Source organism: Pangasianodon hypophthalmus, chromosome 11 (genome assembly GCF_027358585.1).
Source record: "Pangasianodon hypophthalmus isolate fPanHyp1 chromosome 11, fPanHyp1.pri, whole genome shotgun sequence".
Taxonomy (NCBI): domain Eukaryota; kingdom Metazoa; phylum Chordata; class Actinopteri; order Siluriformes; family Pangasiidae; genus Pangasianodon; species Pangasianodon hypophthalmus.
Genome location: NC_069720.1, coordinates 5,069,174 through 5,096,336, shown reverse-complemented (window position 1 = coordinate 5,096,336; position 27,163 = coordinate 5,069,174). Strand labels below are relative to the sequence as shown.

The 27,163-nt window shown below is 37.8% G+C and overlaps 1 protein-coding gene across 6 annotated transcripts; it reads left to right on the top strand.

Annotated features, from left to right (window-relative positions):
* gramd2aa (GRAM domain containing 2Aa) lies at positions 1-26,927 on the top strand. 6 transcript variants are annotated; one of them, XM_026930658.3, is made up of 12 exons: positions 1-223; positions 7,218-7,322; positions 14,245-14,302; positions 15,940-16,102; positions 17,875-17,978; positions 18,754-18,852; positions 19,532-19,603; positions 19,723-19,785; positions 20,319-20,499; positions 22,444-22,537; positions 24,104-24,211; positions 25,449-26,927. In XM_026930658.3, exons 2-12 carry the CDS (start codon positions 7,228-7,230, stop codon positions 25,450-25,452), a joined length of 1,041 nt encoding a protein of 346 aa, XP_026786459.1. In that variant the 5' UTR covers positions 1-223; positions 7,218-7,227; the 3' UTR covers positions 25,453-26,927. The 6 variants fall into 6 exon arrangements, with proteins under 6 accessions (XP_026786459.1, XP_034164758.1, XP_053094310.1 ...); XM_026930656.3 differs by lacking the exon at positions 1-223 and adding an exon at positions 6,684-7,025 and having other exon boundaries at positions 16,030-16,102; XM_026930655.3 differs by lacking the exon at positions 1-223 and adding an exon at positions 6,687-7,025.
* The last annotated feature ends 236 nt before the right edge of the window (positions 26,928-27,163 follow it).

Genomic DNA, 27,163 nt, shown 5'->3' with positions numbered 1-27,163 from the left:
TTCCACACAGCGCTAATCATCTGCGCGCCTGGAGACGCGCTGTGCGCCTTCCGCTTCACTCTCATTCACCTCAGCCTGCCTGGAGATGCCCTTGACCTGGCTGCGGAACACTCCCGGACTGAGTGGCGGAAGTGCGCGGCTCGTGTCTCCGCTGCTATGTGGACTAGTCCTGCAGTGATGCCTGCGCCGAGAGCGTGACTTCAGCGGAGCAGAGATCCGCCAGGTACGTGCGCAAGATGCTGGAGTTTCTCGCGAGAATTGATTACAGAGACTCGGGAAAGAGCTGTGTGCACTTTTAATCTCACTCTAGTTCATAGAAAAAATAAGAGTTAAGCTTTCATTATTGTTTTTTCATGCTGACATGGGTGTGAAGTGTGTTGAAGTAATGCGTAAAAGTATTTGAAGTGAAGTAAAAGATCTTCAACTGAAATCAGTCAAGTCTTGAAACTACACTTTCAGAGCAAAAACTGTAGTAAACTGTACCTTTCATTGCAGCTGGGCTCAGGATCCTCACAATCCTGCTCCTTCTGTATGCATCTTTACCCTAGAAACATGCATCAGTCCACCTTTAAAGCTCTACTCTCCATTTATGCACCTGTAGTTGTTTTTAAAAGGTTTTCAGGTGAAAGATGCATATTAAAGCTTCCCATCCCACTGACAAAGAAAGGTACAGTTTAGTTTTTTTCTTCTTCTGAGCCTGTAGGTCTGATAGACTATATCTCTATTTACTAATATTTACTACATTTCAGACAAACATATTACATGCCAGCGCAGCGAACTCTTTGTATTCATAATGTCCTTGCTGTTTTTCCTGAATCCCAGCACGAAAACTCTTAGGATTCTTTGCATTTCCATCCCTTAACCCTCATTGTCCAGTCACTAGGCTTCATAGAAAACAATGCAGCTGTGCTTATAGTACTTACAGGATTAAGGAGTGAAAGTGGAGTGCCAGCCACCATTATGGAAGTTAAAGGACATGTAGGATGGCAACTAGGGTTGGGCACAAAACAAAACAAAACAATCAAATCACTCGAAGAGAACAATCAAATCACTGGAAGACTTTTCCACACAATATAGAATGTACATGTACATGAATGTACAAGGACACATAGGATGGCAACTAGCAAAACAAAACAAAACAAAACAGTCAAATCACTGGAAGACTTTTCCACACAATATAGAATGTACATCATGATATCTCGGTTGCACTAACAGCGTGCCAACAAAAAACTAGTGCTGAAATGACACATTTCAAAGCTAGTTAATCAAATTCAGATTTATCACGAGATCACCCAAACATTTTTGCCTGTTGGCTGCTTAAAATGGCAACAAACAATCCAAGTGAAACCCCCTAGTAATCCACACAGAAACTGTTAGTGTTATTAGAATGCTAATAATGCATGTGATGTCTCAGAAAAGTGTATTGCAACATCAGCTAATAATGTAATAGCAATGTTATCACATCATATCACTCAGCCGTCCTGCTAACGACTTTTAAGAAAGATATTTTGTCTAATGTTTGTTTTATGAGGCTGCATTTCATAACTTATGGGCAATGTGAAGTAGACAGTATGGTCTTAGACAACATATGAGGAATAAAACACTTAGAGGTGTGCTGTTATAGGAAAATAGTCAATAACGGGGTGGAGAGATGCGACCCAGTGTGAAGTGGAGTGGTTGTTAGCACTGGCAGTTGATTATTTTCCAATAACAGCACATCCTGAAGTGTTTTCATCTTATACCACAGCAATTTGCCGACAATTAATATTTCTATTCATTAAAGAACTACATTTACATTATATGTTGTGGACCATCAGAAAAACAAGTTAGTTCCTGTGATTATGGTAATAGCAGCTATAAGCAGTCGTTCCCTCTCTTTTTCTTGAAGTTAATAACATAAAATTGCAACTTGTTGCAGGGAAACCAAAAAAATGCAAACTCTTCTGTCCTTATACTTTCCTGTGGAAGAAAACTTAGTTACAGCTTTACCCTTGACTGTTACAAAGCACTGGTACTGGAGACTCCTTCCATAAATGCAAAATAAAAGTCTCCTCATGGAAAAGATCACCATGTGTTGCTTTTTTTTTTTTTAAATAGCACATTTTTAAAATCTGTTTATTAGCATTAGATTATGTAGCACATCCACTATAACGTATTTGAAAAGAGCGTGTTAATACAAACGTGTGATCTGTCTTGCAGCTGGAACTACTGCCATTGCTGCTGTTACAGAAAATTAATCAACACCTTCTAAACAAATAGATTAGTAAGTGTCTTTATCTTGTCTTTTTTTAATTTAAAGTACGACCAAGGAAAGTTTATGTACAACCCAAATTGAAATAAAGGCTTTTTGAGGCTTTTTATAATAATAATTTAATAATTGCCCAAAAAACATTTGTCTCAACTATAATCTGGCATTGAGAGCGTTAGAAGGACCTTTTGATGTCCCTCCAGCATTTATACAATTGAACAAAGGCCTGTTGACATCTCAGAGAACAAAGTCGTGTGTGTGTATGTGAGAGAGAGAGAGAGAGAGAGAGAGAGAGAGAGAGAGTGTGGGGGAGTGTGTTTTTCCCAACCACCTGGCACAACAAAGCCCTCATGGAAACAAGACCCATCGTAGTGAGCAAATACGTCCACCTGCTCGCCCCCTCGTACTCCACAAGCCCCTTAATAAGCATGTGGGCAAGATCTAAGTCTCATGCAGGTCGCTAGCTCCTTCTTGATGACGTGAACAGATCTGTTCTAAACGGTGAAGGTCAATCTGTGATCCACCCCTCCACATGTTTACCAGGCTGTGGCATCACAGGACTACAACTAATCCATTTAGCCTAATCATCTTCTAATGCTTTCTCCTAAACGCACAGCACGCCCTCACATTGCACTCACCGTGGGCTGAACTCGGTCATGAGGCACACACGTGACCCAGGAGAATTAGGAGGAGATTTAGTTTCTTTGATTTTATTTATGTTGTGTCTGGTTTTGAAATTAGACTAAACAAAGTCAGTTAGGAAAACAGTATCAGTCTCATGTGAGGCCATTGTTTTTGTCACTTCTGTGTTGGCAAAACAATGGCTGTATAAATTATCTCCAATATGAGACATAACACTAAAAACCTCAACAACATCAGTCTAAATAAAACATTATAAATCAGATTAAAATTAGAAGTCTGGAGAGTCCAAAAAAATTGTCTTCAGTCATGAAAAGAAAACGAGATGAGAAATATGTAACTGAGAGCAACTGACCGTACCTAACTTTAGAGTCACTGCTGCTAATATAATGGTAGTTAATCTACCAGCACTTTCTCAATTATTAGCAATGGCGTATCATTCCACCAGCCATACTGAACATTTCTGCAAAGTGCTGCTAAAAGTGCTATTAGCTGATCTACCACAACACTGCTGAAGTCTTTATTCTGATTGGCCAGAAGTTGTTGGTTACAATTTCAATATCAGCAGCTCTGACAGTAGATCCGGCTGCAAGACAAATCACAGAATTATATTAATGTGCTCATCCTAATAGTTTCTATAGTAACAACTCAAATGGTGAGGAGATTCATTTAGCATTTTGGAAGGAGTCTCCAGTGTCAGTGTTTTGTAACAGTCAGAAGTAAAGCTGTAAGTTTTCAAGCACAGGAAAGTCTTTAGGAAGGAAGGTTTTGCGGTTTCTTGGTAACATGACACGCTGTGTTTTTATGTCTTATTAACTCTGAGAGAGGAAAATGAGAGGCTGGTGAGGGAACTGTTTATATCTGCTATAACATAAGTGACACCAGGAACTAACTTGTTTGAATGATGTTCCACAACATTATACATAACTATAAGTGGATAAAAAGTATGATGTCTCATTCTTTAATAAATTATAAATAAATAAAAAATAGTTAGCTGTGGTATAAGAGAAAAAAACACTTTGGGGCATGCTGTCATAGGAAAATAAACAACTTTGGGGTGGGGCCATGTCACGCAACCTGTCGTTGATTCTTCTTCTTTTTTTTTTTTTTTTTTTTATAACAGCACACTCTGTCATATTTTATTCCTTAGTTTTCAGCTACACTGAAACAGCAGTTACATTGCAATGCTGCACTAAGGAAAGAAATGTCCTGGTGTCTGGGAGAACCTTTAAAGGATCTGTGTTGTAGAACCCTACAAGGCAGCGTTTCTGCTTTCAGAAAAGGTTCCAATTAATGCTCCAAGAAAGTTAGAGCCTTTTTTCCATCCAAAGCATCCTTGAGGAACCATTTTTCCTAAGAGTGTACCATAGAACACAGGCTAATTTTTTGGAATAGATTCCTAAGTCAGACTGCTCTCTATCTCTATGGAACCTGGTACTTTTCATCGCTCAGTGTGTCCAAGGACCGCCTACGTTGACTGATATTGTAAAAACTAATGACACGCAATCATGTGACATGTCGGAGGAAATGTTTGTGAAGACACAAACTGCTTCAGACAAATTTTTTTTTCGTTCAAAAACAGGATGGTGATCAGTATGTATATTTGTGTGAAAATACATTGGAACATCTTATTGGTGTTCCCATCAGAGTGATAAAACGTGGAGCTAGAACTAATCATAGATTTTATTTCTAAGCTTTTTCAGTAGTAACAACATTCCTCACATCTTGAATCTTGTTAAAGGCTGCCAATGATCAGAGGCATAGATAGCTTTATCTAATAGAAGCAGTACCAAAACAAAAGATGGAATCTTGCACTTTGGATTTTAGCTTTTAAAAACGATTAATAGTTGCAATTAATTTCTACTCCCTCAGTTATTTGTGCAAGTATCTTGCACTTCCTTCCGGTGAGTTGGTGTAGTCTTGGTGCACTTATGATACTGTTGGCTCCTGTAACACATTTATGCTTAGACTTTATTCTTGAGTGGATTTGATTTGCAAAATGAATACATATGATACAAATGTGAACATTTTTTTGTCAGATAGATGTTAAAGGAAGACTAAAACCAAAATGATAAAACTTGTCCACACATACGCACACATGCACAGTTTATATAAGTTTAGAATTTACATAAGTAATAGTTTACGTAAGTAAGTAAATATGAAGGGATTGGTCTTTTGTTGCAGCAGCTATACAGCAAGAAGCTAATGGCCCCATTCATACTGAGCAAACACCTGCAGCCCGGGTCTTTACCACTGAAAGGAGCTCTTACTGATGCTTTAACTTTAGGTACAATAAAAAGAGCCTTTCCATTGACGTGGCTTCTTTTTTTATGCCCACCCTTCATCAAACTCATACTGCGCTACCAGGTGCCAGACACAGCATCGTCATCACAGGCAGGTCAACCATTAAACACGCTCAGTGATACATGTACTGCTTTGTCAGTGGTAGAGAAAATGTTTTGCAACCCATTTCAAGACAAAAACTTTGGTTGCATTTTTATCTACCACGTTAGAAAAGATATTTGGAAATGTGTACCTGCTGACAGATTTCTTCCAGATTCTTATTTATACCAGCAAACCTCCCGCTACCATCTTCACTCTAAAACAACACATTTATAAGACCTGATTTTATTCTTTCACTAGCGAGTGTCAGATAGTTGAGAAAAAGTATGAATTTTGATAACTTGTCAATCACATAAGCCACAGTCTTCGTTCCTGGTGAGGTCAGGGTGCATGAATTCAATCTAACATCGACTCGCAACTTTTGTCTAGACTTGGAATGAAATAAGACTCAGATCAGGATTTATTATGTTTTGTTAATAATGCTAGTTTGCACTAGCAAGTAACAGGTGGCTATTTTGTATGTGCACAACGTGGTGCCCCAATTTCAGTGACAGCAGCAAGCAACAAAGTGATGCCAAGACAATTGACATTTGAATTAGATTTTTTTTTTTTTTAATTCTGGTTGCTTGATTTACAATTGGTTCAAATGATTCTTCAGACCAATCCTGTGTATTCCGATGTTTCTTCAGTTCCCCACTCATAACTTTAGTTCCTGCCTGCAATATCCCATTTATTGTTTGATGCACAAAAATGCAAGAAAACTTTATAACAGCGGTTTCATCTTATGCTGTCGTATAATGTACAAACGTTTATTAAATGTGCATAGAGACATTTTGGATAAAAATAAAGCTGGAAGGAAGTAGCAGAGATCATTGGTGTCTCGGGTGAATGTATGTAGTTAGCTTGCTTTTCTAATCTGCTGATGGAGCTAGCGTGAAATCTGGAACGTAATATGTAAATCAAGCAACCAGTTTGTATACTGATTAGTGCATCATCTAATTTGAGTGTAACTATTTTGGTTTAGAAGCTGTATATATAGCTACTACCATTTCACATCGGAACTAAACAAAAAAAACTCTGGACAGGCCACGTCCACAAGTGACAATGGTAGCGGTCGCTACATGTCCACAAGAGACAAACTATAAGCAAGAAAAGTGATTTGTCACTTGAGAGTTGAATGTAGAGTTATTCATTTGCTTGTCAACTTGAGCTAATTTAATACATTGTGTAGTCTGGTTACAAACCTGACCAGATACAACATAAACACACCAACGAAAAAAAATTCTGCCTTTCACCCCGGTCTCTGTTGCTCCTACAGTAATTCACAACCATATCTATATCCTATAATGGTATCTTTTCTATTAGTTATTATTTCTATGAGTATTCACTCAAGTGCAGAGTTGATTTTTTTTGTCACTGTTGGCTTTCCATAGCCACTCATTGCTGAGAACCTGAGGCTGACCTTTGAGGATTTGTTAGCACCTTTTCCTGTGCCCTCCTCTCACGTCTCTTTAGAATAGCGTCACCCTGCGTGTTTCTAATATAAATAGAAGCAAGCTGCTGGAATACAGCCTAAGTGCTTATTTCACAGGCGAGCTGTGTCTCTCTCGATGCTCGATTGCTGTTTATTATGCAGCAGTGTGTTGAGTCTCTGGGGAGAGTTAAGCAGTGAATCAAAAACAGGAAGAGGCCTGTCATTGCACGCAGCAATGACTCAATGTTACTTTAATGAAGGTGCCCAATTAGAACCAGGAAGGGAAAAGAAGGTAGAGGACATGCTGTTAATAGCTAATAAGTGCGTGAGTTCATATGTGTTGTGTTCATGACACCATCCTGAAGTCTTTTTTTTTAATGAACATTGAAATAGCAAGTGCTCTGCTTGATCTACAGGGGAAACAGCATGTGGAAGTGAGACAGGGTGTGAGAAGGGCTGTGTGTTGAGTGCACACACACTTTCTGAGTCTGTCTTGTACTTGTTGCCATGCAGGTCCAGGACCATGAGTGACCAAACTGAGGATGTCAGCTTATTAACACCACAGGATGCGTCAGAGCCCCCGAAGGAGGAAGACACACACAACACTCCAAACTTCAGGCAAGTCAAGACAAATGCTTCTTTAGAGTTTAATGAGATTTATATTTATTTAGTGGTATTGAAATTAAAATACAGTCAGTGTAGGAAATGTCTAACATCTTATCCAACATTTCTGCTCTTCACTTTGTTGAACTGAATTATTTAAAAGGGTGGGTCTGTGGTATTCTTGAAGTGAACACATAAAAATAGTCAATACGTTTATATATAATCTTTATATATATAATGACAACTTGTCTAATCAAGATATTTTTGGGAAACCTCCTGTAGAGCAACACCTAATTTATTGGCACTCTGCAGGAGAATGAGCTAAAAAGAGTAATAGTTCATAAAACATTGCAGATTGATTCAAATTTCCATTCAAACCATTGGAGAAACTTGTTATGGTTTGATATGGTAAACTTGATATGGTAAAGTTTTCCATAAGGAGATGTTTATTTAAAATCTATGGAATGAGTCTCCGGTGTCAGTGTAGTTGCATGACTTTAAACATAACTAAATGTAACTGTAAATGGTTAAAAGTACAACATGTTTTTCTTTAATAAAGAACACCAACCAAAATCCAACTCAGAATCATAGGATAGGCTTGTCACGGTGGACACCCATTCATTTACAATCAAAAATCAGAACTTTAAATTGTTTAAAATCGTTTTAATTTTAAAATTTATGTCACAGACAGTCGCAAAAAGCATTTCACTGCACGTCGTACTGTGTATTGTTGTGTGTGTGACAAATAAAATTTGAATTTAAAATTTTTTTTTTTTAATTTAAATTTTCCCATTTAATCAATTCGTTCATTTCGATTCATTTAATTCACTTTTTATTCATGTTTATCCCAAAACCATAACGACCGCCCGCAACACGACAAAGTCTAGGTAAATGGATAACCTTGAGACATGGTTCCTACAAGGAACTTTACCCTATAGAAACAAACTTTATGTGTACTGTGTATAGCTAAGATCCAAAAGTCAGTTAGAGAAATTTAGTCCTTAAAATAACCCTTAAACATAACCCTTAAATTTCAGTGACTACCATACACTATAGTAGTTCTGTGTTACTCTCATTTAAATTCATTATTTCATATAAAACAGTCTTAATTTTCTTTAAATCCTCTCTTACCAGAGACTACTTAGTAAGAAGCATCCTGAAATCTGCCCTGCTGATCTGAATGCTTTGGCTAATTGTTTGTACAGGACTGAATGTCCTGCTCACATTTTGTCATAACTTGAGCCCACGCGAGTCGTTTGCGTCATAGCCAGCCACAGAGCATTTCACGCAATCTACAGGAACATGTTTCACCTCCGGATTTGGCTGGGCAGCATGCTGCTGGCTCTCACCTTCAAGTGCAATGTTCTTGCTGAGCTCTGTCCCAGCAGTGACAGTCACCTTCACAGAGAGGCTCACTTCAGGCCCGTTTCAGCAGCACTGGGTTTGGTTTCACTCAGGAATCTGCTGGTCTGATGCTCTTTGGCCCTGGATGAATTATTGACAACAACCTCAAGGACAGATTCCCTTTCTCACGTAGCCTGCGTAGATCATCAGCTGTCTCTAGATTCGGCCCCAAAACAAAGAAGTGACTAGTGGATTGGATAGAAGCCTAAACAGGAAGGAGCACAGAAAAAAAAAAACGTTTCAGTTTATAATTAACTTTTGTGCTCATAAAACAGTACTTTACAGTCAGGTGCATTTTGGTTGAGGTTTCTGAACCTTTTGTGTAAACTCTCCTACATGATAGTTCCTGAATGAGTTGCTGAATTCAACCACTCTGCAGGGACTGTGAACCAAATTGCAGGAGTGCAACCAAAGGTGTAACAGAAAAGCGTTGCACTGTCATCATGAGGTTGCAAGTTCAAATCTCAACACTTCCAGGTCCATCAATGACCAGGAGTCCAACAAAGCAAAGCTGACCATACTCTCTGAATTGGAGGGATGGTGTTACTCTTCTTTCTTGTCAATCAGAACAACACTAGCCAGGTGCCTGTGAGCTCCGTTATGTGGAGGAGGGCAGATAGTGCTTTCCTCCAAGTGTGCTCAGCTGAGAACTGGCACATCATTTGCTCAGTTGGTCCAGGCGGATACGTGCCAAGTCAGTCTGTAAACAGCCCAGAAGTATCAGAACCAGACATAAGGTAGGAATGCTCAAAAGAAGGCAAGACTTCTTTCTAATGAGAACTGGCAGTAGGTAAACAGTGAGTAAATGAGGAAGTAATGAGTATCACGTTAGTAGTAAATGGTATGCTAGTGATGGGAACCTCTGGTGGAGTGGGGTCACCCTTTAAAGTTCTGAAAAAAGTATCACCAGAATACTAGGTCACTTCCGGGTCATCTCAACTTTTACCTGATGCTCATTACTGCCTCTTTTACTTACTGGCTTTCCTTTCAGGAAAAGTACTACGCACAACCCCTTTAGAAAGCTAGAACTTTTAACCATCCAAAGAACCCTTAAAAATACACTTCCCACAATCCTAATACAAGACCAGTCTGTCACTGTGTCCACAGAAATGGAGTGTAACAGTGACCATCCACTGTTTACAACTGTAGGTGCATTTTCACTAGAGGAACAATGGCCTAATTTTCACTCTAAAAAACAATGGTTCCTCAGGGGTTCTTTGGATAGTCAAAGGTTCTAGCGTTCTAAATGGGTTCTACACAGTATCTTTCGTGAAAGGAAAGCCAGTGAGTAAAAGAGGCAGTAATGGGCATCAGGTGAAATTTGAGTTGCCCCGGAAGTGACCCAGTATTCTGGTGATGGGGATCTCTGGTGGTGTGGGGTGGAACTGTCAGGTGAACCTCTGATGAGTCACCTTTAAAGGATCTATATTGAGGCCAACAACAGAGGTGTTTCCTTTCAATAAAGGTTCTAAGTAGATCCCCCTTTAGAATTTTTTTAACCATATGTAGGTGTACCCATGCAAAGAACCCTTGAGAAATTTTTTTTTTCCTAAGAGTGTAAATGAGGCCCTTGTTCCTCTTGTGAAAACGTGGCTACAGTTTTGGGTGGCCACTGTTCAACTTGTTCAACTGCTCATTTCCATGGTTATGGCAACATCGCTGATTGATAGGTCTTGTATTAGGATCATGTATAAGTCTTTCAAGGTTCTTTTGAACTCTTATACTCAAAATTGGCTAATTTGGCTTTTAGGCCCCACAGTGGCATCCTGGCAGTCCTGGGATTTGACCTCACAACCTTCTGGTCATTAGCTGAGCTTCAGCTGCCCTCATGAGTTACCAGTATGTCCTCTCATGAGGAAACATATGCTTTGGGATGCCATTTTGATTTCCTTTAAACATTCAGTAGTTGCATACACACTCACGCAATCTGTCTGTCTAATAAAAACTCGCACGTCAGACTGGCTCTCAAATACATCACCACATCTCCCATGCTGTCAGCACTCTATTACATAAAATAACCCCTGCGGCTGTCAGTGGAAAGCTGTATTAGATTGCTGAAAGAGGATGACTAATGGAGCAAGACCTTGCCAGCTGCACTTGCTTCCTGTCAGCTAAAGTAAGGTCATATAGAGAGGAAGGTGACAGGCAGTGGAGCTCTCTTTCAGGCAATAGACAAGCTGCTGCTCTGTTGGCTTGCCGCCAGCGCCTCCTGTCCTCTTAGTCATCTCTGATGGGCTTTCTGAGTCAGTGCAAGGACACGCTGACTGATGACATCTAGAAGAAATTCAATACCGTTAAGGATCCAAGTGAGAAAGAGCAGCTCTAACTCTGTGCTTTGTACAGGATCTGATTTTTGCTTGCTCAACAAACAGGCACAAATAACTTAGAATTTTGAGCATTGCATTTATTGCCATGTAAGGGCTTTTGCAACAATAGATAAATATATGATGTAAAATAGATAAATACATGATGTAAATGTAACTTTTGTGTATGTGAACAGATGAATGTAATGATTAACGTGAAGACTGGGTTTATGTCAACATAAAATAAAATACATAAAATTGCAATGAAATTCATTTCTAGATGTATGTAATTTAACATAAAGTGTAAATTAACACTTTATGTTAAATTACATACATCTAATATTTATTAGATAAATATGCAACAACTACAAAGTAATATCTGATGCACCCTATATGCATATTTGACTTTGAAGTAACTTATTTGCACAGCAGAAGTGAGTAGCCAGTAATGTCATATGAGGATAATATTGCACTAATATTTATGCGCATTAACTAAACTGCTTCAGTTTGTAAAAATAGAACGTCTCTGTTGGTAACTACGTATACCACAACACTGTTGAATGATCGATTCTGGTCAGAATAGTTTCTGTAATAACAACTTACACAGGAAAATGGTGGACGTGTGGCTGATGCTTCACATAAACATGTGTAAATGTTGATATAGTGAAGTTTTCTGTGAGGAGACGTTTATATTCCATTTGCGGAGGGAGTCTCCAGTGTCAGCATTTTGCATCAGTCAGAGGCAAAAGCTATAACTTTACTTACACGGAAAGTTTTCCAACCCATTTTTTTGTCTTATTAACGTCAAGTGCAGGAAAAAAGAGAGGCTGGTAAGGGAACTGATATAACGTCAGCAATAACAGGAACTAACTTGTTTCATGGATGTCAAACAACATTAATTGTTACTGTAAATGGATAAAAAGTAAGACATCAGTCTTTAGTTACATTTAAAAGAGTGTAATCGTTGGAAAAAAGAGCAGTAAAACACTTCAGCTCAGGCTGTTATTGGAAAACTTATTTTTGATCAACTTTTGAGGTGGTAATGTTAACTCCACTCCATGTTATCATTGATTATATTCCTATAACTTCATGTGTTTTATTTACTAATTATAAACATGTAATAATATGTATAAAATTGTGTAATCATTCAAATTGGTTATATGGTAAATCTCTATATTAACAGATATCGCGATATACTTCAAGCTTTTTCCACATTAGTTACTACAGTCAGGTCCGGAAGTATTTGGACAATGACAAAGTTTTTGTGATTTTGCCTTTATGTGATTTTTGTGATTTTGTGATCGAAGTGTAGACTTTCAGCTTTATTTTAAGAGGTTCCACAAAAATATGGCATTTACCATTTAGGAATTACAGCCATTTTCAGCAAAGTACCTCCATTTTCAGGGGCTCAAAGGTATTTGGACAAAGTGACATAATTCTAAATATAACCATAATTTTAATACTTGGATGAAAATCCTTTGCAGTCAATGACTGCCTGAAGTCTGGAGCCCATGTTCTCAAAACTCCAATTCTGAGTTTCCTCCCTGGAGATGCTTTGCCAGGCCTTCACTGCAGCCACCTGCTTGTTTGTGGGTCTTTCTGCCTTCAGTCTTGTCTTCAGTAAGTGAAAAGCATGGGTTGAGCTGTTCCTTCCTTTCGCCATACTTTTCCCTTCCCATCATTAACCCAAGTTATTCTTGATTTCATCAGTCCAAAGAATCTTATTCCAGAACATGGGAGGCTTTTTTAGATGTTTTCTGGCAAAGTCTAATCTGGCTTTGAGAATTCCTGTTCTTGAATGTTACCAGTGGTTTGCACCTTGTTGTAAACCCTCTGTATTTCCATTCATGAAGGCGTCTCTTGATTGTAGATTTTGACAATGATAGCCTACCTTCTCCAGAGTATTCTTGACTTCTGTGGATGTCGCGAAGGGGTTTTTCTTCACCAAGGAAAGGATTCTGCGATCATCCACTTTAGTTGTCTTCCGTGGTCTTCCAGGCCTTTCGATGTTGTTGAGCTCACCAGTGCTTTCTTTCTTTTTAAGAATGTACCCAACTGTTGATTTGGCCACACCTAAGGTTTTTGCTATCTCTCTTATAGATTTATGTTTTTTTTTCAGCCTAATGATGGCCTCCTTCACTGAGATCTCCTTGGACTTCATATTGGTAGCTCCAGTCAAACAGCTGCCAAATGTCAACTCAATACCTGATATCAACTCCAGACCTTTTATCTGCTTCCTTGTCTTGAAGTAAAGAGGGAATGGACCGCACCTGGTCAAGTAATTTCTTGTCAGTCAATACCTTTGAGCCCCTGAAAATGGAGGTACTTTGCTGAAAATGGCTGTAATTCCTAAATAGTAAATGCCATTGTGGAACCTCTTAAAATAAAGCTGAAAGTCTACACTTCGATCACATCTTGATTGTTTTATTTCAAATCCATTGTGGTGGTGTATAAAGGCAAGATTTACAGCGTTATATACCAAATATTTTGAACATCCAACATTATTTTTAGCAGTATTTTTGCAGATATTTTTAAAAACAACAACAACAAAATAATAATAATAATAATAATAATAATAATAATAATAATAATTTATATCCCAAGTTTGCTTTACATCAGAGTGATAAACAATTCTTAAGTAGCACATGTACAAAAGAGTCAAGAAAGTATTATGTGAAATTGGCAGGAGCTGCTCGTTTACAATCAGGAAGTTTTAGCACTGAGTGAAGAGATGGGTTTTGAGTAATGTTTTGAAGGAGGAAATGTGGGGATTACTCGCAAATGCTACATATAGTTACATATTAAACACAAAACAGTTCTCATACTGTAAAATAGTGTGTTCTGAAATGTTTATGATTCACTGTTTTTACTTTTGCACTTTAATCTTTACAATCACCAGAACCCTTTGGCTACATTTACTTTTACATTATAGTCGCTATAGGAAATTACCCACATGACTTGCTTTTCCTTTTGTCTTGTGGACTGTGCCTTTTTTCTTTAACTTTTTCATAACAGTTGCATTCACCTCACAGGCAGCAGAAGGCTCTAAAAATTACAAACTGCCCCTTTAATATCAGTCTCAATCTTGTCCAGTAATAGTACCTCACAATGTCTGGACTTCCAATCTAATCACCTTCCCTTACAATTATTAGACATTTTACTGAGCTGAGCAACTGAATATGTTTATAACACATCATATATTTCAACATTCTCCACTTCTCTTATACCAGGGTGCATCTGTTTGACGAGCTGTCTTGTGAGGACGTCAAGAAGTGCACCAGAGGCTCGGTGAGTACCAGACCATGAACCATGAGCTACACAACAGTTATTTTTGCTCAGTATTGAAATCAGTGTTGGACCAAAACATTTTGTTACATAAGACTTTCCTAATCTATGAATCAGAATAATAAGACAGTACTTAGTGGTGAGTGATAATCTTCTGTAGGCTAAAAATACAATTATGTAAGGAATAAAATATGACAGACCATGCTGTTTCATTTGAAAATATGGCACACCTTCTGACCAATCGGATTCGAGCATTCAAGTGCCCTGTGATATAAAAATAAATAACTACCACAGTATGCAATTAAATAGACCCCAAGGAAGCATCACTGGCCCGATTTACATTCCTCGCTCTCGTAACTACACTTTTCCAATTAGTCTCACTGCAGTTCCTGAATAATTCATAGTAGTTACTGAGTTCTGTGCTTTAAGATGTATAATTGAATAAACCTTGTACATGCGATTTTAGTTTTTTCCCACAGATATTAGTCATAGAAAAATATCATCTTTTAGCCATGGAGATAACTTTGGCAGAGTTCACCAGTGTCAGGAGAGTTTGAATGCAGAAAGTGGAAGAAAGTATCACCTATATAGTCATACATTTCATTATGGTGGGAGGACAGTATTCCAAACTTTACCCTTTTTTTACATTCTATATTATTTTAATGTAACTGTGTAAAGGGGCTGGAGGATGGGTTTGGTCCAGAGAAAACCACCATTTGATCATGTTGGAGTTTAAAGGAGTTAAATGAGGGGATAGATTGTGCACCCTTGCTCTACATGCTGTAAAGCATTTTATTTGTTAATTAAAGTTATATGACATTCATTTAAACTATTTTTAGAGTAAACGATGAGTAACTGTCTTATCTAGTGTGTTCTATAGTCTTATCATCTTGGTGTCAGTTGACTTTTTAGTCACCTCAAAAAAAAACTTTTCCACTTTTGCACAGTAGCATGTTCAGGAAGGAAGTAATTAAGCTGTAGGTCAAGGCTACAGGGGATTAGAAATCACATGACCTCCAGTCAAAAGGGTGATGCGTGTGTTAATCTTAATCCTTGATTACCACTCATAAAGCTATGATATGAATAAAGTGTGGTTAAACATTACCTCAAATATTACTGAACTGTCTAACTCACACTCAGCCCAACTTCTGTAGAAAGGCTGGTGTGTGTGCGCGCGCGCGCGCGCGCGTGTGTGTGTGTCTAGTGTGAGGCAGGAAGCACCAGTGTGGTAAAGACTTCACACACTAGTGCAAGCCTGCAAGCTTTTTCCGCCGAGCTGCAGTGGGAGTATCTGCAGCAGGTCTAGAGCAGGAGAGCCAGGAGAGAGAGAGAGAGAGAGAGAGAGAGAAAGATGGAGAGAGAGAGATAATTGGTGAAGCGCTTGTGAAACCAGAGTAAGTGGAGGCAGGATCAGTTCACAGGAACAGAAACGGAGATCAGGAGGCCCAGGACAGAAGAAAGAGATACTGGGTACCTGCGACACACTGACCACACACACACACACACACACACACACACACACACACACACACACACACACACACACTCTCTCTCTATCTCTCTCTTTATCTCTCTCTGAGCCGGAGAGGCACAGTGTGTGTGTTGGTGTCAGTGTTGTCAGCATGCTGAATTTGGTGCAGAGCTCCCGGCCGCTGAGAGAGAAAAGTAGGCTGCAGGGAAGCTGTGTGCACGAGCTCATCTCTCTCCCTCCGGCCTCGTCCTCTTCCCAGACCGTCAGCAAATACAACTCACAGTACCATAAACTCTTCCACAACATCCCCATGGAGGAGAACCTCATGAAGGGTGAGTCTGTGTGTGTGTGTGTGTGTGTTAGTTAATGTCACTTATCTGTGTTGTTTTCAGATTCCTTAATTTGTATTTAATAGTTTACTGTATTACTGTTTATACTGAGAAACCTGACACAGTTTATTTTCGCTCTTATTTTACATGTCTTCCTCTGTGTCAGTGTGAGTGGGTGCAAAAGTTTGCATACCCAGATGACAAATGAAAAGCACAGTGTTAGAGACAGTTAGTGTGTTAGGTTTCACAGAAAGATATTTAAAAGAAGCCTTTGTAACTGTTCTTTATGATCTCCAAATTTGTAATATTCTCCCTTTGCCTTGACACATCTGTTGTATCTCAGATGTCACACACTTCTGAGAATGCAATTCGTTTTTCAAACTATTTCTCTGTTGTTTTGTTCTTAGCAATCTATTTTTTGTGGATAAATTCTAAAATACAGACATGTTTTCTTTATTTCCCCCAAAATCCATGGGGGTGCAAACTTTACACTCTCTCAAAGTACACTCTCTGTATTTTCTTTTATAGTGAAAATATAAGAAAAATATAGACATTTTAGTTTATGCTGTTTTTTAGTGGTGTATCATTCTTCCAGTGTGATGTTTGGTGTTAAATGTTAACTATGTATTTCAGCTAAAAAATATTATTATTTTAAGGAAACTTAGCTATAGTTCTGTACAATCAATTTCTCTTAATGAAATATATAATGTATTTTTGACATTATTCTTAAATAAGCATCATAAAATTGAATACGAATGGCCCCAATGTCTAAATTAAAGCATACAGTTTCTTGCTGTTTTGAAAGAAGAGTCTTTGACACTTATATAAACATGTGCGGCGGTCTGGGTAAACCCATGGGATGTCACCGTGGATGAATTCTGGAAAACAAACCAACAAACAAACAAAAAATTTTGTTTTGACGAAACTTGAGTTTTTCTTCCTATAATATACTTTGATGTTTCTATTTTAAGTAAACATACATATACACTCAAAATTCTCCAATCATGTGGCAGTTTGGGTATTTCAAACCAATCAGCCAATCAGAAGGGCTGGTTTAAATATGTCAGAAACTGCTGATATCCTGGGATTTTTTTCCTAATCAGTTCAGTTTCTGATCAGATATCAGCTGTGAAATGTTTGCGATGTAGTGGTAGACGGAGTGTCTTTCGATGGTGTCCTTCAGTGTGATTTTCTTCCTTTTTCTTACTGTTGGGAGTAACCAGACTTTTAAATACTAGAACTTGACTTATATGGTCAAATATGTCAGTCTCACCATGTGAAGGGTTTTCCCAGGCCACCACACATGCTGTTATACTGATTAGAATTAGAAAAGTCCCAGTTTTTACATGACTAATTATAATATGTTTGAATTTACTTTATGCATTGCTTTTTTGGGCACAAATCTGCTTTAGAAAATACAGAATACCTACACAAAAAAAAAAAACAAGTCATGGTCGCATGGTCAATATTTGTCATTACTGCAATGGTGAAAGGAATGTGAATGGAGATATGTAGCCTTGAGCTACACACTGTTCAGTTGTAGATAAATCTGTAACTATATCAGAGCATTACATCTGGGGTTTTGAAATCAGGCAGGTAGTTTTGCACTTTAGGATGTTCTTTTAACTGTTGCTTGTTTTGCTTTTCATCCCGTCCTTTCAATAAGCTTTATTGGCACGACCATATACATGTACAAAGCATTACAGGAAAGAGGAGAACTGTTCTTCTCAAACATATTCTCTCTCTCTTTCTCTCTCTTTCTGTGTGTGTGTTAGTTTATTCCTGTGCTCTGCTGCGAGACATCCTGCTACAAGGCCGACTCTACATCTCTCGAAACTGGTTGTGTTTCTATGCAAACCTCTTTGGGAAGGACATTAAGGTGAGCAGAAGCAGTGGTTTAACAGAAACTCTGTTAAACCACATCATCATCACCCCTGCCATCTTTACCCCCCAGCTGCCTGCTTCCTCTGACCAACCATGATAAACACCTTACACACACCGAGTCACAGATGATGATAATGAAGTGATGTGATTTAGTTGTTATTACGCTGTAAACAGAGAGCTGTGCGGTGTTTTAATCCTGGCTCTGGGCCATGGCTGCTTGTTGTGCTGTGTTAAACACGGTAAGGTGAGACGCCTCTTTTGTGCTGCACGTTGAGTTCTCTACCTACGATTATGTTTCAGCGAACAAGTAAAAGTTTCTGTTCCGAGTTTTTTGTCTGAATAACATGATGTGAGAACGAGTGGGTGTTCCACCGAAATTCTTTGTCAAATACACAACCTGTAACCTGATCCACATACACTGCTGTCTACGTCTAGCTCTCTCTGTTTCCTGTCCCTCTCTCACTGTCTCCTGACTCTCTGTTTCTCTCCTGTCTTTGTCTCCTGCTTGCCTCTGTCTCCTGTTTCTGTCTGCCTCACTCTCTCTTTACATTTAAGGCATTTGGCAGATGCCCTTATCCAGGGCAACTTACATTTATTTCATTTATACAACTGAGTAGTTGAGGGTCAAGGGAGAGAGAGCACAAGGGCCCAGCAGTGGCAGCATGGCAGTGCTGGGATTTAAGCTCACAACCTTCCAATCAGTAGTCTAATGTCTTAACCCCTGAGCTGCCACTGCCCGTCTCCAACTCGTTCTGTCTCTCTGTGTGCAGGTGTGCATCCCTGTATTGTCTGTACGGCTGGTAAAGAAACACAAGACAGCGGGCCTTGTCCCCAACGGCCTGGCCATCACCACAGACAGCAGTCAAAAGGTGTGTGTGTGTGTGTTCATTTAAATAAATCTCTACATTCAAATTTATACAATTTAAAGAGCTTTTCAGTAAATTTATGTACACAGTTAAGTGACAAAATGATCAGTAGGATGATGTAGCTAAGTTTTCTAGCAATAAACAATGGCAAAGTTTTAACATACAGAAAAACAACAAAAATAAGTTGTAGTGAAGTTGCTGTCCAACACTGATGTTACAAAATTTATTATTATTATTATTATTATTATTATTATTATTAATAATAATAATAATAAGTTTTATTTATTGAGCACATTTCATACACATGGCTGTGCAATCAAGTTATAGAAAAAATACCTTTATTTAATAAATATAAAATACACCAATAATATATATATACAGATATAACAGATACAGAATAAAATGAAATACAAGTCATAAGAACTAAAGATAACATGAAAATATAAACACAAAAAAGAGGAATATAGCATTTTTAGTTAAATGCTATATTAAAAGATACATTTTCAACTGCTTTTTAAAAGAGTGTAGGGAGGATTTGTGGACAGATAAAAAGTGGTATTTGAGTTCCACACTTTTAATCTGGTAAACCTTAGACTTGGTGAGAGAATGATAAAGAGGGAGTATTTTTGGATTATATGAGTGTGGGTTGTTTTTTGACGCTGTTTTTTTCTTTTTCTGTCAGTACGTTTTTGTGTCTCTGCTGTCCAGAGACAGTGTGTATGACGTGCTGAGGCAGATCTGTACACACCTACAGGTGAGAGAACACACACTTCTCCTGTCTTCAATGCTGACTGTTTGTTGTGCAGAAGATTTCCGGTGTACAGTAAATAAAGTCTGGTTTGCTTGTTTTTCCTTTAAACATTTGTGATTAAGGTCAATGGCAAGAAGAGCCTCAGCTTCAAGCAGTACATGGAGGAGCCGACATCTTTATCTCTGGTAAGCCTTCATCTCAGCTCCACTGCTCCTCACTTTTCTCTCTAATCTCAGTCAGGGTTGCATGATAACAGCTAAAATTCTGAGGAGTAAGGAATAAAACGCAACAGGGCATGCTGTTATGGGAAAATAATCAATGATGGAGCAGTGTAAAGTTGACTATTCTTCTCTAACAGCATATCCTATCGTGTTTTATTCCTTTTACACCACAGCAGTTTACCAATGATTAAATTTTTTATTAATTACATTGTACTTTTTATCCGTTTATAGTTACATGTAATGTTATGGAATGTCCATGCAACAAGTTAGTTCCTGTCATCACTATAAACACTTCTTTCCTCACCAGCCTCTCTTTTTTTCCTTTCTGTCTCTCAGTGTTAATAAGACACGCAAAAAAATGTAAAGTCCTCCATCTTGAAGACTTTCCCATTATAGATAGTTTGTATGGCTAGTCTGTTACAAAACACTATTTCAGGTTACCAACATTCTCCTGTGTGTGCGTGTGTGTGTGTGTGTGTGTGTGTGTGTGTGTGTAGGATGAGTTCTCCGTCCCTGATGAGTACCCAGTGGCTGTGGATGAATTCACTCCTGTGCTGAAGTGGAGGAGGAAGCCAACGGTGGCGTCCGTCTCTTCGTCCCTGCCTGATCTACTGGGAAACTCCACCAGCAGCCTGAGTGCCGTAGACACGTCATTTCAGCCCAGCGAGACTCTTCAGGGTGAGCAAAAATCAAACACGCACACACACTATATGATTTTGAGAATATTTCATACATGGCAAATCAAATGATGGCTGCGTGTCTTTCATTTTACAGGGTTAGTGGGGAAATGGGGCATGTTAATGTCTCTGCAGTAGCAGTTTGCGCATTGTATTGTAGCACATGCTTAAATTTTAAACGACTGTCAGTCAGGAACACAACACCAGCGATCGAGTGATAATCAGACATGCAGCTCATTTGCATTTCCTGAGGGCAGGTTTGCTGCAACACAGTTGCTGAAGCAGAATTTAGCTGAATCGGCCCTCAAAACATCAGTGGTTTTTCTGAAAAAAATCGCCTGATAAAGTGCTCTAAAGGACAATATCTTTTCAAATAATCAGAAATAATGCATTATTCATGGAGTCTATAGATTTTGCAAGCTAGAAATAACCTGCTTTCTTTGTCTTTGTGTCAAAACACATTCAAAATACTTTAAATTATTATAAACACCCCGTGTATACAGCATAGTGCAAACCACAAACTGCAAATCAGCTGCAAATGATTTCATTTTTTTCTACGTTCTGCCCCAAATTCAAAAAGGTGGAAAGTATGTTTCTATTGCAGTTTGAGTGAGTCATTTCATAGAATTATTTGCATTAGATTCTCTTGATATATGAGGCCCGTATAAGGAAAATGAGAGTGTGTATAAGTTCCTACTGTTGTGACATTTGAAATAAGAAAATTTCGAAGAAAACAAGTCAGAGATCTTTTTACATTTATGCAAAAAGAGACTCTATTTTTGTGTAGATGCAAAAAGGGGTGTGACATTTGAAAGGTTTGAAATTTTTTTGAAATTGTCTAAAATTGTCCAGAATATAAATACAGAATCCAAGATTGGGGATTTTGGTCTGTTAGCATTCAAAATAAACTCACACACACAGCTGTATCCAAGTTTCCATGTTTATTGCACTATCACTAAAATATTGACAAAATGTAATGACACTGTAATATGGTATAAGTTTGAATTATGGACCAGTTGGATGTACTAATAAATGCACGTTTATTCTACTCTGAGCTGATTAATTCAGTCAATAGTCATATGCCTGGATTTATATATTAACCCGTGTAAATCCCCAGCATGCACTGAGTCCAGTCCTTATGTAATAGCGGATTACACAGGGATTTCAACATCCTGGGAAAAATTAAATATATTATCTGTATTTGTTCAGCGATATGTGGGGTGTTGAAATAATGCTATAATAGTACATCTTGAACAGAATTTAGATTTAAATGAATTATGTGAAATATTATGTGTAATTATGTGAACAACTCTTCAGGAATGAGGCAAATGTGTACCAGGATGAGCCATTAGAGCATTTTATTCCTCAATCCAAATCCTTAATTTAATTGTGTTAAATTAGAAATTATAAGATGTTTTTTTCTTACTATAAATGGCACTTTTCCTTTTTTTTTTTACTAAAATTGCATTTAAATTCTATTTTCACTTTTTATATATTTATAATTCAGTTTAAGGTTTGAATAAAACTCACTCAATTCAAGTGACCAGTCAAGCAAGCAAGCAAGAAAGAAAGAATGAAAGAAAGAAAAGGATGGATGGATGGATGGAAATTAGAGAAGAGTCAGAGAAAGACAGGAGAAAGAAAGAAAAGGAAGGAAGAAAGGATCAAAGAGAAGAGAAGAAACAGGAGACAAAGAGAGTGACCGAGGGAGACAGGAGACAGAAGAAAGGAAGGATGGGTGGATTGATTGAGTTATTGATTTTTGGAAAATAAAATAAGCTAAAATAACATCAAATAAAAAAAAGATATTAAATTAAATCCCAGGTTTTGTAGTGATAGTAATCCCCTAAATTACACACATTATAACATTACAAGTATCAGTGCAGTATCAGCCCCTAGCTCATGCTGTGCGTGTGTGTGTGTGTGTGTGTGTGTGTGTGTGCAGAGACAACTCTAGAGTCTGAGAAGATCCTCCTCACAGAGCCTGTACCAGAACTGGGCCAGATGGAGTACCAGCTGCTGAAGTTCTTCATCCTGCTGTGAGTTTGGCTCATTTTCTCCGCGTCCTTATGTCCGCTCAGGATGATCACCCGCTTCATCGTCCATTTTAACAGATATAAAACACTTCCCAAATCTCTGATCACACATTATACCTCATAGGAGGTTGTGCTTTCCTGTAAATGAACAATTATTTCTTACTGTCACACTTTATTTTAAAGAGCCAGACTGGGTAATATTCCTGTCAGGACTTTTTAATGACCTCAGAGGAGTAGTTATAGATTTGTCTCAGTTACGGTGTGAATTTGTTATTAGTGAACTCAGCTGGTTTTTAAACTGTGCTTGAGGTGGAAGAAAATAATCAATCTGGCAACCCTGAGTATGCTTCTGAAAGCTTTTTGTCCCTTTAAGCAGTGACATCTAGTGCACACTAGTGGTGCATTAGTTCAGTTAAGATCCTCTAATGTGGCCAATCACATGTATTTAAGTAAATTATTTAGCTGAAGGTGGCTCATCGGACCAGAGACTAGCTACAGGGCTAAGGACATTATTTCAGAAAGATGAGAGGTTTCGCAGACCTCTCTGGTCTTAGTGATTAGTGAAGGGATGACATGGTTTGTACAATGAAAACAGAATGTTTAAAGACAAAGTATGCATTTATTCTCTTCGCTTTAGATTCAGAACCAGTGTTTATCATCTGTTTCGACACTGTGGCACTAGTTAAAAGTGGTAAAGTGAAGAAACACTAGGGAAAAAAAACATAACCATTTTGAATTGATGTGTCTACTTACAGCCATAAGGGTTAATGGTTAAGCATTAAAAGGTCATTGTTGACATCGTTCAGTCATGTTAGTTGCTTATCTAGACTTTTGGAAGCAAGGAATTTTATGTAACTGGAACTTCAAAAATGATATTTGAATACCTCTATTATAAATATAAATGCTGATGTCACTTTAGTCACTTTTCCTATTGAAATGCCGCCATCAGACCAGCCTGTCTGGCACCAACGTCCATACCTCGGTCAAAATCAATGAAATCACTGAGGTTTTTTTCCCCAATTCTGATGTTTGATGTAAACATTAACGGAAGCGCGTGACCTATATCTGCATGATGTATTACAGATGCACCATGTATTACTGTATAACTTTTTTGGTTAATGACCAGAAAGTTAACATCTAAGAAAGAAATGGGTATAAGTGACCTGAGAAATGTTTGTGGGGGGGAAAAAACCTAGATCTAAGTAGAAAAGGCTGATCTTGATTACTCTCATTTTCATACAGTATATATTTATTATCCAGCTGATACAAGAGCTGTGAAATATCATCTGTATGACAAATCTCAGCTTAAGATAATTTACAGTCTTCACGAAACAAGTGCACTTGTCTTTTATAAAGCACTATTAAAGAAGATTATTAAAGATTTAGGGGTTTTGATGGAACACGTGTTTATTTTTTTTTTCTTCATTTTTAATCAGCATTATTGGGTACGTTGTAATAAATTGTGTAAAAAACATCAACGTGTTCAAAACCTTTGAGTTGCAGTGTATGGAACTCTTATACAGAGATATTTCATTTTGACATATCTTTGATTGCTGCTCTGTTGTGCAGAATTATCCTCCTCATCCTGTCCTCGTGTTACCTGGCGTTTCGTGTGTGTAGTCTGGAACAGCAGCTCTCACTCCTCAGCAGCAAAGCAGCGCTCCCCCTGCAGGAGAGGTAAGACATGCCTGAGTTCTACAGCACTCCATACGATGAAGAGTGCAGCCAGGACCAAAGTCCATTCAATAGGTCCAAAAGCATATTAGAGAATATCCTGACATTAAACTTGCATTCATGACAACCCCAAAGCATCTGGAAGTCATTAGTTTTCATTGGAAAGCTCGTCATTTACGGTAGCACAAGTGAAGTGAAATGGGCACAAATGTAGCGGAGTTTAACTTAATGCAAATGAGAAGTGAAGCAATGAAATTCCTGAATTAAGATGATTTATAGATTAAAGATGTTGTTTTACGTGTCAAATGCAAAAAAAAAAAATAAATAAGGCCAAATATAATTTACAAGAAAGCATTACTCTGAGTAAATAAATCAAAATGATCAAATATAATTACTATAAAAACATGATTATCTTCTATAGTTTACGTAAGGAATAAAACATGAAGCAGATTTACTGTTACCACTCCAAAGTTGATTATTTTCCAATAAGAGCACATCTCGAAGTGTTTTATTCCTCTTATTCCTCTCATACAACAACAATTTGCCAATGATTCCATTTTTTTAATTAATTAAAGAAACAATGTCTGTGAAACAGTTAGTTCCTGTTCTCACTTACATTATAGCAGCTATAAACTGTTGTTTCCTCAACAACTTCTGCTTTTCTCTCTCTCTCTTGAAGTTAATAAGACAAAAAAAACCACAGCTTGTCATGTTATTAAGAAACAGGAAAGCCCAAACTTCTGTCATGGAGACTTTCCCATGTGGGAAACATTACTGACTGTTACAAAATGGTGACACTGGAGACTCCTTTCATAAATAAACCTTAAATAAACCTCTTTTATTTCAACGATTATATGTTTTTCTGTTAAACAACAGCATTTTTTAAAATCCGTTTATTATTAGCTTTAGATTATTGTGGATTATTGGGTAAGTCCCTGTGAATGTGCTGTTACTATAGAAACAGTGACGTGTTAGAACGAGCGCATTACTGTAATCCTGTGATTTGAATTACAGCTGGCACTATTGTCAGAGCTGCTGTTAGGGAAAATGAATCAGCACCTTCTGACTAATCAGAATTAACAATTCAGCAGCATTTTGTATAAGGCTATAAGTGCTACTAAGATGCAAGTAAAAGTTTTTAGACCTACACATACAGTATCCACGATATTGAAACTGTTACATTGTTGAGATTGTAATAAAGGAGATGAAACATACACAAACATATTCTGCATTCGTACAGGTAGCTGATGGTGTTGGGACAGCTCTGACCTGAACACGATGCAGGCCGTGTCACTTTTTTATCGAAGTGGAGATGCTGGCCTGTTTGATAATGTGATTTTTGCATAGAGAGACTAAACGAAGACGGCATGCGGCACTGCGGGTTTTTCAGTGCTGCTGGATGGAGGAACAGGTGAACTGCAGGTCATGTAGTGACCACGTCCGTCTGCTGGAACAGGAACGGCTGTTGAAGGAATTACAGCAGAAACATCCTGCAGGAATATTGATTGTGCATCCAAGACTTTTAGTTGGCTCTTAATTTCTGGGATCAAGCAACGTTCATGCCTTGACCTCTTCAAGTACACAGTGTGATGGGTGAAGGCAGGTATGAGCTGCTCAGTCAGCCATGTTTCATTGCTCATCGTGATTGCTGTCTAAAGTCATTAAGCAGATTTTAATATATATTTTACAGATGAGAATATAGGAAGAGATAAAGGTCTAAACACAAGTGTTTTAATTATGCAAATATGACTTACACTCTCTAACCCGTTAAACTCCCAGGACCTAATATGTCTATTTCTTCACTTTTGTAATTCTGCACATTTCCGACAGGTTGACTTTAATTGCTACTGAATAATTCGTAGTCGCTACTGAATAACATGCTTTCGGGAGTTTACTAGGTTAAAAACTGGATGTATTTATTTCCTCAAGCTGTAGCCTATTTCTGTTGCACTCAGGACAGATATTACACTCACCACAGATAAACACAAAAGTAAACATTTTTTTATTTATGTATTTTATAGAAGACAATAATGTGAAGCTGGATCACCTGACTAAGTCAGTGTATTATATATTTACAGGTTATGCTGGTAGCAAGAAAAATACTTTCTAATGCATCTTCCTTCTGTACTATTTACTGTTGTGCAGGAAATATAACCCCCTTTCTATTTATATGTTTATCAGTAATCACGGAACCTGCACATTATGTAAACTGTGAATGCATTTCATATAAATAGGCAGAATATGTTTAAATGACTCACTGAAGCACTACCATGCGGGTATCAGGGCCGAAACTCTGATGGATGTTCTGAACATCTGACACAAAAGAATTTCGAGAGATTAAAGGGGTAACTGTGATGAATTATTATTATTATTATTATTATTATTATTAAGAACTCCAGACAGTGATGTGTAATGATCAGGGTTTTTTTAAATTAAATTAATATATTTTACAGATTTTCCAAGTGAAAACTTGGCTCCAGCTTTACCATACCTGCTGCTCACACTAGTGGAAGTTGCTAACCTTCCTGAACATGTAAGGAAGAATATATATTTATTTACCAGGAGAAAAGCCATGATCTGTAATTAATTCAGTAGTCAGAGCAGGATTTCACTTCAATACTTAAACCTCACATTTGTGAACTGAAAAGTAGGAACTAATGCAAAGCAGTGTTTGACTGAAATGAAAACATTTTCATTAAAACTGATATTTTTCAGACAAGTTCCTCAGTTGTCTTTTTATCTGTTGTTAACTTTGATAAAGACGTGCAATCTGCTATAAGGATTTGTAACACACAGAGATCAGAAATTAATGACACTCTGGATTAAAATGGACTATAATTAATCTCTAAAGCCATGTTAGCTGCAAACGTGATTATATATATATATATATATGTGTGTGTGTGTGTGTGTGTGTGTGTGTCCTTCATTTCAAGGCTCAGTACTATAGCCTAATAA

Coding starts and splice junctions, on each gene's coding strand:
- gramd2aa (XM_026930655.3), top strand. CDS start 6,841: ATGCTCGATTGCTGTTTATTATGCAGCAGTGTGTTGAGTCTCTGGGGA. Junction 18,853..19,531: donor CCACAGACAGCAGTCAAAAG/GTGTGTGTGTGT, acceptor TTTTTCTGTCAG/TACGTTTTTGTGTCTCTGCT. Junction 19,786..20,318: donor AGCCGACATCTTTATCTCTG/GTAAGCCTTCAT, acceptor GTGTGTGTGTAG/GATGAGTTCTCCGTCCCTGA.